This window comes from Dromiciops gliroides, chromosome 3 (assembly GCF_019393635.1).
Source record: "Dromiciops gliroides isolate mDroGli1 chromosome 3, mDroGli1.pri, whole genome shotgun sequence".
Classification (NCBI taxonomy): Eukaryota; Metazoa; Chordata; class Mammalia; order Microbiotheria; family Microbiotheriidae; genus Dromiciops; species Dromiciops gliroides.
The window spans coordinates 482,623,519-482,636,548 of record NC_057863.1 but is presented as its reverse complement, the minus strand read 5'-3'; the positions used below and the strand labels follow the sequence as shown (position 1 = coordinate 482,636,548).

The window sequence follows — 13,030 nt, the reverse complement described above, 5'->3', positions numbered from 1 at the left end:
AAAGGGTGCAAAGAAAATTGATCCAGAGTGTTTTTGTGAGGTGAAGGATATTAGGAATGGCAAATAGATGAATTGTAGCTGTACAGATGGACAAGAGTAGGAAATCATGCAGAAGTCAAGAGAGATGGAAACATTATTTAAAGTTCCTTTCTTTCAACTTTGAATATGCGATAGAGTCATGATGAGGAAATCAACAAGGATAATGAGAACAATTCTTCAAGAAGTTGTAATAGTTTATTACTGTGGGTCTTGCCTCTACTGGCTCAGATTGTATGACCTTCCACCCTTGGACTTTAGAAAGATGACAACATTCAGTATCATACTAGGAACCCAAAAGATAATAAATATCAGATGAAAATGACAGCGATGAGGAAATAATCTCCAAATACTGTTCAACTGTACACTTTTCAAGGACGTATAATTTATGCAAAACTTCTCACAGACCAGATCTATTGATAACCAGATATTTGTATAGATTTGACAGTCTACATGAGTTGTTGTGGCAGAAAATACCGCCATTCCCAAGGTTAACCTAAGTAAGCCGATTCTCAGGAAAAAAAAAAAAAAAGAGATGTAAAGTTCATTGCTGAGCCATACTTGAAAACACTGGGTCCTGGTGATAGACCTGCCACAACTTTCATCCTGTTCTCATAACCTTTGAGAGCCCAGGTGACCTCCGTGCCTTAATGTGACATTAGAGCAGAACTTTTAATTAGAGTAATGGAAGATGGAAACCTAGTCAGTATTGGGATTTGGAAGGAAATACTTTGGAGACAAATGCGAGAGGGTGAACATTACAAAGAGGCGTTGTTGCCAGCCCTGGCTCGCTCTCATTTGTTCATTTGATATGGAATCAAAGCAAAAGCACAATGAAACTTGTGTACAACCTAAGAAAGTCTGGGAGTTGGTTGCTTTCTCTCCCTTTTTTCCATGTGGATTTTTGGAGTAATAAGTACAATGAGGAACAGATACCAAGTATACTTGGCTGCATTTGTAAGACAGTAGAAATTGGGGCAGTGACATCTGACTTTATCAAATCTATGCAAGTATTCACTATCAGCAATAGATCTGGAGGGTAAGAACTCCGGCATAAATTATATTGCCTTGAAAAGTGTATCAGTATAACAGCATATGGAGATTATTTCTTCATCACTGTCATTCTCATAGGATATGTATTGATTGATCATCTTTTGAGTTTCTAGAATAATACTAAATGTCATCTTTCTAAAGTTCAATTCTTACAGGAATTCACAATCTCATGACAGAGTGCTTGAATTTGTTATGGTTTTTCTCTCATACATTTTTAAAAAATGTCCAACCTTATGAAAAGGAGCAAGGGGTAAAACAATGTAGCTTCAATGAAAGCCTTTAAAAACACATCCACCCACACACCTTCAAGCTTATAAAATATTAAAAGTGTCTTAAACTTTCACACACACTCTCTCACTCTCTCTCTCTCTCCCTCTCTCTCTCTTTCTTCACAAATACCAAAGGCAGTGTGAAGGTGATAGCAAGCATTAGTGGTCAATGGTGCATTATGAAGGCTGTGTATCTTAATTTCAGTTTAGTTTAAATTCTTTTTTTTTGGAGTCCATGTTCTTTAAGGCCTGATTTCTTTTGAAACAAGACCCTGTGGGCATTTGAATAAATGACCCACTTAGTCCACTTCTTTTCTTCTTATTTTGTCTAGAAGTGTGATGAGGCAATATGAGGATATATTTCTAGTATGTTGGTGATATTTTCCCACTCACTAGTTACAAGATATCACAGAAGACCATAAGACAGTCATTGATAAATTGATGCTGAAAAAGCTTGACAGTTTGGAGGAGTCTGGGGAATGTTGGGAATACTCTAGACTCTATATTGTAACCAATTATAATGCTGAATTCAGTGTAGTTGGGTCTGAAAAAAATACCCAAGGTAAGATATGATTGAAGTGCTTGAAAAACTATCTTAATGGCCTATTTTTCTATTGCATGGTTCCACATAAAGGTCTCCCAGAAAAGCATTATGTTGTGAAGCCCTAAGGTAATGACAGACCTTCTGTCATTAACAACTAATCTTTTCTCTCAAGCCATAGTTCAAAGGACAGAAATCTTACTTTTGGGGGTACTTAATGGCATACTTAATACCATGATGTCCATAGAGATGATGGGGGCAGCTAGGTGGCACAGTGGATTGAGCGCTGGGCCCGGCGTCAGGAACATTTACTCTTCCTGAGTTCAAAGCTTGCCTTAGGGGGCAGTTAGGTGGTACAGTGGATAAAGCACTGGCCCTGGATTCAGGAGGACCTGAGTTCAAATCTGGCCTCAGACGCTTGACACTTACTAGCTGTGTGACCCTGGGCAAGTCACTTAACCCTCATTGCCCCACAAAAACAAACAAAGCTGGCCTTAAACACTTACTCGTTATGTGACCCTGGGCAAGTCACTTACCCCTCTTTGCCTCAGTTTCCTCATCTGTAAAAAATGAACTAGCGAAGGAAATGGTAAACTACTCCAATATCTTTGCCAAGAAAACCCCAAATGGGGTCATGAAGAGTCGGACATGACCAAAAAGGACTGAACAACAACCGTCACCATATAAAAAGGTATCAGTAAAGCTGGACCAGGTCCATGTCACTGAAACATGAAAAAATTGCCATTAATTTTCAACAACTAGTGCCTAGGGTTTTTTTGTTTTGTGTCATTTTTAACTAATCGAACCCCAAATAAGCAAAGCTTATTCTTTCAGTAAGCCAATAGTTCATCTCTAGCACAAGGTGTTGTTGGCAACTGTAGATGCTATATTACTAAATCTTGGGGTACCCCTGACCAGTCCAACAAATTGCTTGTAGAGAGACTAGATCTTTTCAAACATTGGGATATAAGAGAAGAGGACGTTACTGTGGAGCCCACTTTTTTTCATAGAATAGAAGTCTTCAAAGTGGGGTATAGAAGATGATTCACTGGGATGGAGGAAGAACATTCTAGAGGGAGGAGGGGAGTGCCACAGTGCTGCATGCTTGCAACCATCACTTGCCTCTGCTTTTCTCCTTCTTCTGGTTCATCCAACATGGGTTACTCTGATTTAGAAGGTCAACTACCAGTGATAAGCAATTATTTCCCCCTTAGCCTTCTGCCCTCTCTCCCTGGTTCCCATTGCAAGAACACCACAAATCCCTTGCTGCTGCCTGGGCTTTTCTCTCCCCCTTCCTTCAGAAGAAGAGAGGGACCAATGCCAGGCTCAGGAAGAACTGCAGCAGAACCGAGGTTCTGCTTCCACCAGTGGGTTCAGAGCTCAAGCAACACCCTCAGATCAGCTACCCTGCTCCAAATACTTGCCTCTCCTCAACCCCAACCTCCAACACATCAGAGAGCATTGAAGTAAACGAAGGCCAGCCGCCACCAAAGTCTTCCTGGACATTGACCCTGAAATGGACCCTTTCTCTCCACACAGAGCAGCCATCCCTCTAGTCCTGGGCCTGACCTACAAAGACTACTTCCTTTGACCCCACCCTACCTCATCCTCCCCTACACACATCAGATAAGAAGTTACATTTACTACCTCTCCCCCAAAACCTTTTTATAATTGGTGGATGGAATTGAAAAATGAGTATCATGGTTTAGCAGGTGCTGAAGCTTCGGGTCTCATTTTAGTCACCACTATGGCCCTAGTTTTCCTCCATAGAAAGCACAGAATTACTTCCTGTTCTAAGTTCTACTTGACTATTAGGATAGTGAATGGCCTTGAGATTTCAGTGGGATAGGAAATTGTCAAGGGAGGAAACTCCCTCCATCTATGTAGGTCAGCACCTTCCCTGCAATTTATAGTCTTAAAGAGCTTCCAGGAGCAGAGGTGTCACAAACATGGCCCGTAAGACTTTCAAGGTATGAATTAGATTAATTTGGGGGGGGGGCAATGAAGGTTAAGTGACTTGCCCAGGGTCACACAGCTACTAAGTATCAAGTGTCCAAGGCCGGATTTGAACTCAGGTCCTCCTGAATCCAGGGCCGGTGCTTTATCCACTGTGCCACCTACCTGCCTCCTCCCAGTTAAATTTTAATCTGGGGGCAGCAAATGGCCCTGGATTCAGGAGGACCTGAGTTCAAATTCGGCCTTGGACACTTGATACTTACTAGTTGTGTGACCCTGGGCAACTCACTTAACCCTCATTGCCCCACAAAAAACAAAAACAAACAAAAATTAACTGGGAAATATTTAACAAAATAAAGAAAATACAATAAGACATGGATAATATTACATTTTTAAACCAAGTCAATATGTGGACTTCAGGGATCCTTATTTGTGGATTAGTGGGGTATCTCTATCCCCTTTCTATTTGAATTTGACACTACTGGCCTAGAGCACTGCTAAGTGACTTACCCAAAGTAACATGGTATTGGACAAAATTTGTCAGAGGGAAGATTTGACCCCAGGTTTTCCATGCTTAGAAGCTCACTCTTTGTTCCCTTAGGTATTCTGCCTCTTAAGCAACAATATGCCTGCTATATTTGGGACATCTGGAAGTGAATGTATTTTAACTCTTTTCCAAATTGAACTCATCATCTTTCCCCTCACACCGTCCCTCTTCTTAACTTCCCTATTACTGTCAAAGGTAATCCTCCCAGTTGCCCAGGCTCACAACATAGGTGTTATCCTCGACTCATCACCCTCTTTCACCCTCATGTCCAATCTGTCACCAAGGCCTGTCAATTTTACCTTTATAACATCTCTCGAATATGCCCCCTCCTCTCTCACCACTACCCTGGTGCAGGCCCTCTTCACCTGACACCTGGAGTACTGAATTAACCTGCCAATTGGTCTCCACATCACAAGTATCGCCCCTACTCCACTCTATCCTCCACTCACCTGCCAAAATGATCTTCCTAAAGTTCAGAGTTGACCTTGTATAATTCAAAACCTGAGAGTACATTTTGCCTTTCTCTCTTTTTCCTTTTTTAAAAAAATCCTTTGGGGGCAGCTAGGTGGCACAGTGGATAGAGCACCGGCCCTGGAGTCAGGAGTACCTGAGTTCAAATCTGGCCTCAGACACTTAACACTTACTAGCTGTGTGACCCTGGGCAAGTCACTTAACCCCAATTGCCTCACTAAAAAAAAAAATCCTTTGATGCTCTATTTTTGTTGGTGTTTTTCCTTTATTGCCTTTTGTTTTAAAAAATATATTTCTGAATATACACATTTTCTACTCAATGGACCATTTCTTTTTTTTTTCCTTTTTTTCAGGGAAATGGGGGTTAAGTGACTTGCCCAGGGTCACACAGCTAGTAAGTGTCTGAGGCTGGGTTTGAACTCAGTTCCTCCTAAATCCAAGGCTGGTGCCTTATCCACGGTGCCACCTAGCTGCCCCTGTTTCTTTCTTTTTTTAATAAAGATTTTAAAAGAAAAACAGCTCAGTAATACCAGCCACCATACTATGTCTGACGACATATGTCGTGTCCCATACCCATAGTCCCTCAGTGGAAGGGGGTAGACACTTTTCCCCCCTAATTCATCTAAGAGGCCAAATTGAATCATTCTAATTACATAACATACAACTTTAATTTATTGTTCTTTCAGCATATGTTTTTGTAGACATCATATAGGTTGCATCCTGGTTCCACTAACTTCACTCTGCATCAGAGCATTTGGTCTTCCCAAGTTTCACTGAATTCTTGGCTATATACTCCTAGAAAGAAACACTATCAGACTGGAGACTCAATCTAATAGTCTTCAAGTTACTTTCCACTTGGAGCCTTAGGTGCATTGTTTTAATTATCCTTTCTGGGCACAGACAAACTTGGAGGAAGAGTCAATCATTCTTTGATATTGTCTGGGTCACACCTTGGGTTCTGCTGCAAATGAACCAAAATGAAGACAATTTCTTACAGACGCTCCTCATTCTGCAATCTTCCTTCAAAATGTCCAAAGTCCTCCTTATAGTTTGTTCATTTATATTGCTGACTTATGGTTTGGGTGAGTGCTTTTGGATTAAGATGTTTTAGTCTTATCTTTGGCACTTATTACCTGCCTTGGGCCTCAGTGTACTTGTATTTAAAATGGGCACATGGAAGTCTTCATACAATTTGTGTAGAGTCTTTATATATGAATTTTCCTCAGCACATTTATGTAGAAAATAAGCATATTTAAGCAAGTCACACTTGAATATAAAAGATTTTGCTTACATATGGTGTTTTTTAAGGAAAAAAATCTGTTTATTGAAACAGAGCAGTGTTGTTGTTTTTTTTTGTTTTTTTTTGTTTGTTTGTTTGTTTGTTTTTTTTTTTAGGCAATGGGGGTTAAGTGACTTGCCCAGAGTCACACAGCTAGTAAGTGTCAAGTGTCTGAGGCCGGATTTGAACTCAGGTACTCCTGAATCCAGGGCCGGTGCTTTAACCACTGCGCCATCTAGCTGCCCCCTGAAACAGAGCAGTGTTTTAATGATTTTGTTGGGTTTTTTTGCTAAGTGTCTTCATGGTTTCTTGATTATGCATAAAATTCAGGGAATGATCCTTCTTGGGAGGACCTTCTATCAAGTAGATGTTCCTTCCAAGGACATCAATGAGTCCACACTTGTCCCACTCAGATCCTGAGAAGGAGCAAAAATTTACATAGTTAATATACAATGTGGGCAGCTAGGTGGTACAGTGGGTAGAGTACTGGGCCTAGAGTCAGGAAGACTCATCTTCCCAAGTTCAAATCAAGCCTCAGATACTTATTAACTGCGTGACCCTGGACAAGTCACTGTTTGCCTCAGTTTCCTCATCTGTAAAATGAGCTGGAGAAGGTAATGGCAAACTACTCCATTATCTTTGCCAAGAAAACCCCAAGTGGGTCATGAAGTGTCAGACACAACTGAAAAAAAAAAGGGATTGAACAGCAACAAAGCATATACTGAAAGGTATCATGAGACCTGTCCTCTGGCCTTGGAGCCAGGAAGATTTGAGTTTCTGAATCATATTACCAGGACAAGTTACTCATCCTTTCAGAATTCTACAAATATTCTTTTGTTTTTGTTTTTGTTTTTGTTCTTTAGTGAGGCAATTGGCGTTAAGTGACTTGCCCAGGGTCACACAGCTAGTAAGTGTTAAGTGACTGAGGCCGGATTTGAACTCAGGTACTCCTGACTCCAGGGCCAGTGTTCTATCCACTGAGCCACCTAGCTGCCCTACAGGTATTCTTAGAGGTCAGCTGATGGTGTAATGGTTAGAGCACTGGGCCTGGAGGCAGGAAGACCTGAATTTAAATCCAGCCCTAGACCCTTAGTAGCTGTGTGACTCTGGGCATGTCACTTACCCTCTATGTGCCCGGCACTGTGCTTTACAAATATTATCTCATTTTATCCTCACAACAACCCTGGCAAATAGATGCTATCATTACCCCCACAGGGTCAGACAGCTAGTAAGTACCTGAAATGGGTTTTCACCTTTGATCTTCCTGCCTTCAATCCTAACACTATCCTCTATATCACCTAACTTCCTCTAGGAGAAGCAGAGATGCTGCTGACCATCATCAGTAAAGGGAATTTACTTAACTAAGAGTTTACTATATCAATAACATAATAAAATCACAGTTCTATTGCTCATTTTTAAGTATTTAAAATTTTCAGTCCATTTAGTTAATGTAATAGCAATTTACTAATTCCTGTTGTTCTGTGATAATTAATTACGTTTCTGTGGCCCTGTCCTGGATCAATAAATTGGATGAAAATCTACACTTAAAGTAAGAACAGATATTAAGGTGTTTCTTTTTAGTAAGTAGTAGGAAATCCAAGTAAGGAGGGTGGACTTGTAATCCTGTCTTATTCAATGTCTCATTAATTCATTATTAAGTTGGAGTTGGTTCTATTACTCAAAAGAACATGGAAGTTGTGCACTGAGAGAGAGAGAGTGAGTGAGTTCTGGAGAAAAACAGTTGGACTCAAAAAATAAGGCAAAATAGGAATTTTGAGAAAAGCTGGGAGTTGTTAGAGTACAGTAGATTGAACACTGAATTTTAAAAATTATAATCCAGGGTCAGCTAGGTGGCGCAGTGGATAAAGCACCAGCCTTGGAATCAGGAGGACCTGAGTTCAACTCTGGCCTCAGACACTTGACTAGCTGTGTGATCCTGGGCAAGTCACTTAACCCCAATTGCCCAGAAAAAAAAAAATTATAATCCAGAGGAAATATGAATGCCACTAAACCAATGAAAGAGTGTTTGGATTAGAAAGCAGATGATTTCAGTTCAAGATGCTGGTCACGTGGCCTTGGGTTACAGCTTCCCTCATTTTCTTTATCCTCAAAATGAGAATTCATATCTCCCCTGCCTTTCACTTCAGTTAAATCATATATCCAGTCTTTATTCCCAACCCATTTACTCTCTAGAGCTATGGAGGCTTTTACTCCATAGAGCTGCTGTGAGTCTCAAGGAAGATAATGCATATACTTTTTTAAAAAACAAAGCAAAGCTGTATACAAAAGTACAGTGTTATTGCTATATGAAGCTATTACTTACACCACAAAACAGCAAGTCTCTCTTTGTTTAACATGAATATTGGATTTGAATACTAAGGTCAAAGTTGGTATTTTACCCTCCTTGCTTCCCCCCCCCCCCAAAAAAAAAAGAATAGTTACAAGGAAATGTTGAAGACTGAATTTGGAAACTATTTTAGGAGATATGTTAAATATTTGAAAGGTAAAAATATATGTGGAAAAACATCATTATTTGAAATATTGTGAAGTAACATGAGTTATGTAACATAATATATTGTTTAAAGTATATTTAGGTTGAATATTAGGGAAATTTATTGTTTTATGATTTTGGGGGGTAGAGGCCTTGCTGTTTCTCCAACTTTTTCTTTATTACCTTAGTAGTAAAATAATTAAGGTTTATCTTGTCAGATAGGCACTGGTTTTTGTCTAGGCAATGTATACAAATCTGGTAATGTTGGAACTAACGGAGAGATTAATTCATGAGAACCCTCTGCATCATTTCAGTTACTAAACATTCTGCTGTGGGCTAGTGCCAACTGGTCTCTAGCTTAAAACATGTTTGATAACAGTAAAGTGGAAAAAGGATGGAAATTTCAGGAAAATTAGACCTAAATTATATTTCATAAGGCAATGAAATGCAAATCCTGAGTTATCTTGAAAGTATTTTAAAACACTACAGCTCGAGGTCCCTTTCGCATATATTTCAATGTTCCAGTTACATTTTTAGAGAGTCTTGGAAGCCCTTGAATAATACATTTTTGAAGTTCTTTGCAAAAAATATATCTAATGTGTTGACAGTAATATGGCAATGGTGAAAACATGCGAAGGTTGCTTCAGCAGATCTTCAACAGATGGCTTTCCCCATCCATTTTCTTCTTATAGGCAAACATGCTGAAGACATATTTGGTGAGTTGTTTAATGAGGCCAACAACTTTTACATCAGAGCAAATTCTCTTCAAGACAGAATTGATCGCCTCGCTGTCAAAGTTACCCAGCTGGATTCAACAGTGGAAGAGGGTAGGTAATTGCATGAAAGCAATGAGCCAGAAGTGATGCTGACAAGACGGTAGTAATTAATTACAGCACAATTACAGCTTTTTCCTTAGGGTAGTGAGTTGATGTTCATTTTGTCCTTTTCTAGGACATTCTGATAAGAAAAGAAATATGCGACATTGGGTTAAGTAGGAAAGGAGTTAGAACAAATTATATATGTGTATATATGAATGTATATGTATGTATCTCACTTATACCTTTTAAGGGGCTAAAATTCTAGCTAGTCTGTCTAAAATATCTAATGAGTATTCGCCAATAAATTATAAGCTTTAGCAATCATTACAACCTCATGTTCATGGCCAATTTAAAAACATAATTCTCACTAAATGAAAAATTTCTCTTTTGAAGGGTTTTTATTAGGAGAACTTATACACACTACCCATTCCATGCAGAAATCCTACTTCAGGCTATAAGTAATAGCTTCAAATATTGTTCCCCCTGAAAACTTGTCCAAATTATCTAGTCACTTCAACAGTAGGGACAGTAGGTGTCCTTTTGAGAAGAATGACAGGAAGATTGAGAGAGAAAATTATGTGCATTATAGTACAGCAAACTGAAGGCTTCCTACTGATTCATCTTTTGCCATTAATTCTTGTAAGTGTTTTGGGGTAAGTGTTTTGGTCATTTAGGGTCCTTCAAACTCTTAAAGTGGCATATATTGGGAGCTTTTAGACTTTATGTTTTTAATAATGTTAATATTGCAAGAGCTGTGCCATTACTAATGTTTTTATGTTGGTCCCCAGTAACTCTGAAATTCTTCACCAGGGCAGTTGGCACAAAATTTAAAGCAATCAACATTCCTTTATTTTTTTAAAAATAAAATTGCATTGTCAGTATCATTGCTATAAAAGACTATATTGAAAAAACCCAGAATCAGGAAAAGGACTGTATTATTGGCTCAAATTTAATTGTATTAAAAAAACATTTATCCTAAGTTGTTTTTGCCTTTATATTGCTGGACCAGTGGTGTATGCAGCACATTTCATTCAGGTCAAATATCTATGAACATTCGTTTACAGAGGACATTATTTTGTTCATTAAAGAAACTAAGACAACTAATTAAAAAATCTGAACTTTATTTAAAAATAAAAAATGTTAAAATGGGACACAGTTTTAAAGACATTAGGGAATCATTATGCACTCCCTGTACACGTGCATTTATAGAATCTCTTGCTCACATTGCCTTATCGAAAGGTCATATTACCTCTTCTCCCTGTTATTAAATTTGTTCAGCTCTATGGTCAAGAAAAATATAGTAAAGTTTAACTTTTAAAAACTATTTTTCATGGAATTCCAGCTTATTGTATTTTATTTCCTGGACTCCTTATACAAAAAATTAAGTTATTGCTGTCTTTGGTTTTCATATAATCTTAGTTTCCAAACATATGCCTCCACTCCTTTTCTCAGAGAGACATTCTCTATTACAAAGGATACAAAAAGGGGAAGGGGGAAGCAATTCCTACTGGTACATGCTAAAAACAATTTCCTCTCAATATTCAATTTAATTTGGGAGGCCAAGGTGAAAGTTGTTAGAAATGTATAACAATCAGCACACTAAAGTTGCCATTTGTCTCCTTCAGAAAATGCAGCTTTTTTTTCAACATTTAGAAAGTTACAGAATTCCTAGTCTAAATTTTCTTTTATAAGATAAAAAATTGGGGAATAGTTTGTTTAGGTGTTCTAGATGCCAGTAAAGTAAGGATCTTTCATCTTAATTTATACTATAATTAACTTTTTAAATTGTTGGGAATCAAACTGTTTCATATGTATTGCTCCAAGTTCTTTGTTCTTATCATTAAAATGTTTCTGGTACAATAGATTTAAAACCACATGAGGATGAATATATAGATCAGAATTTAGAAAATACTGAGTGGAACCTTATTTTAATAGCCCTTTAATAGCCATTTTTAATCAGCTTGTAGATGGATTTTTATGATAATGCTTTTATTGATCATTCTGTAATTTTCTGTAGCATTTTAATATATAGTTAATATAGTTGTGTAGCATTTAATATAGTTGGTGTGTGCAGCTCCTGCCATCTATCCTACTTTGTGCTTGCAGCAAAAAAATCCTCTGCGTGATGCTAGTAGAACCATAGTCCAATTATCCAAGTAAATATTGATTAGTATTTGCTATTTGAATAGTTTTATTCCCAGGGATCCTGAATTTGGTGTGTATACATCTGTTATTCTGGGGTCTGAAAGCTTCACGCTGATTCCTCTATTTTTGTGTGTGCATGTGCGCATGTGTGTTTGTGTTGCTGGATAGAATCTCTGGCCATTTTTCTATTTCTACATCTCTTCTTTGGTATTAGTAAGAATATAAGCCTAACTCAAAGAAATCCATTGCCATTTTCTCTATTGAAAAACTGTTATACATAAACATTCATACATATGTTTTAAAGAGAGATATCTTCACGGTTACAGGGTTATTAAGGCACCCCATGTGCCATTTTTGAGAAATAGCATTTCTTTAAAGAAGGTACTTAATTTACCTGAATTGTATTAGGCAGATATCCTCGCAAGATGAGAAAGGAGTGCTTGCTTTGGAGTCAGTTCTGAGTTAGTTCAAGTCTTGAGAGAGAGAGAGAGAGAGAGAGAGAGAGAGAGAGAGAGAGAGAGAGAGAGAGAGAACGCGAGCGAGCAAGCTATGCTTATTTAGGGGGAAGAAGATAACAGCCTTTATATGTGGTTCTTTATGAGTACCTGCAAAGACTGTTGGAAGGCTGTTTTTGAAGACCTTGTGATTGGTTTAAATGTGTAAGAACTGAATTCAACTTAGATTCTTAACAGTGAAAACAAATGTATTCTCTGCTAACCAGACTTTTTTGGGTCTTTCAACAGTATCACTACAGGATATTAATATGAAAAAAGCATTCAAAAGCTCTACAATACAAGACCAACAGGTGGTTTCCAAGAACAGTATTCCCAATCCAGTTTCTGACATTTATAATCAGAGTGATAAGCCACCTCCCCTGAATATACTTACACCTTACAGGTATGGATTCATGTAGCCATTAGGTTTAATTTTACTTTTTCATTACATATCTGGTTTCAGGCACTGGACAGGGATTATAAGAAGGCTCATTTAATTGTGTTAGAGACTCTTTAAGGAGAAATTCTTTTAGGTGACGATTTGACATCCTTCCAAATTCTTGGATTGATGTGAAGGGACCGAAACGTGATGAAATTGGGAAGCCTTGCATGCTTGTTGTCACATTATTTCTAGTTATCAGCATGCTTGTTATCAAATGAATGATCCCTGGGTTTCTTTAATAGAAATGGTTCATTTGTCAATGATGCTGTGTGGGCTTTGTGCTTACTATGTTCCTAGACTATGTAAAAGGGAACTCCATGATTCAGTTACTATACAGCAAACAATTGATCTGTCTCCACATTTCAGTGCAGAGGCGTTTATCACTCCTGACAGCAGAGTATATTATGCAGTGTTACAGGTTATAGGGAGACAGTTTGATCAACAAGTTAACCCACCATTATTGTAGAGTAGTACAGCATATGATTTAG

General features: G+C 38.2%; 1 protein-coding gene across 2 annotated transcripts in view; it reads left to right on the top strand.

The window, feature by feature from the left end:
- WASF3 (WASP family member 3) overlaps positions 1-13,030 on the top strand; it is a 179,639-nt gene that overhangs the window by 146,997 nt on the left and 19,612 nt on the right. For both annotated transcript variants that reach the window (XM_043997010.1, XM_043997009.1), the window contains exons 4-5: positions 9,336-9,470; positions 12,350-12,503. In XM_043997010.1, coding sequence (XP_043852945.1) covers positions 9,336-9,470; positions 12,350-12,503 — 289 coding nt within the window. The remainder of the gene's footprint in view (positions 1-9,335; positions 9,471-12,349; positions 12,504-13,030) is intronic.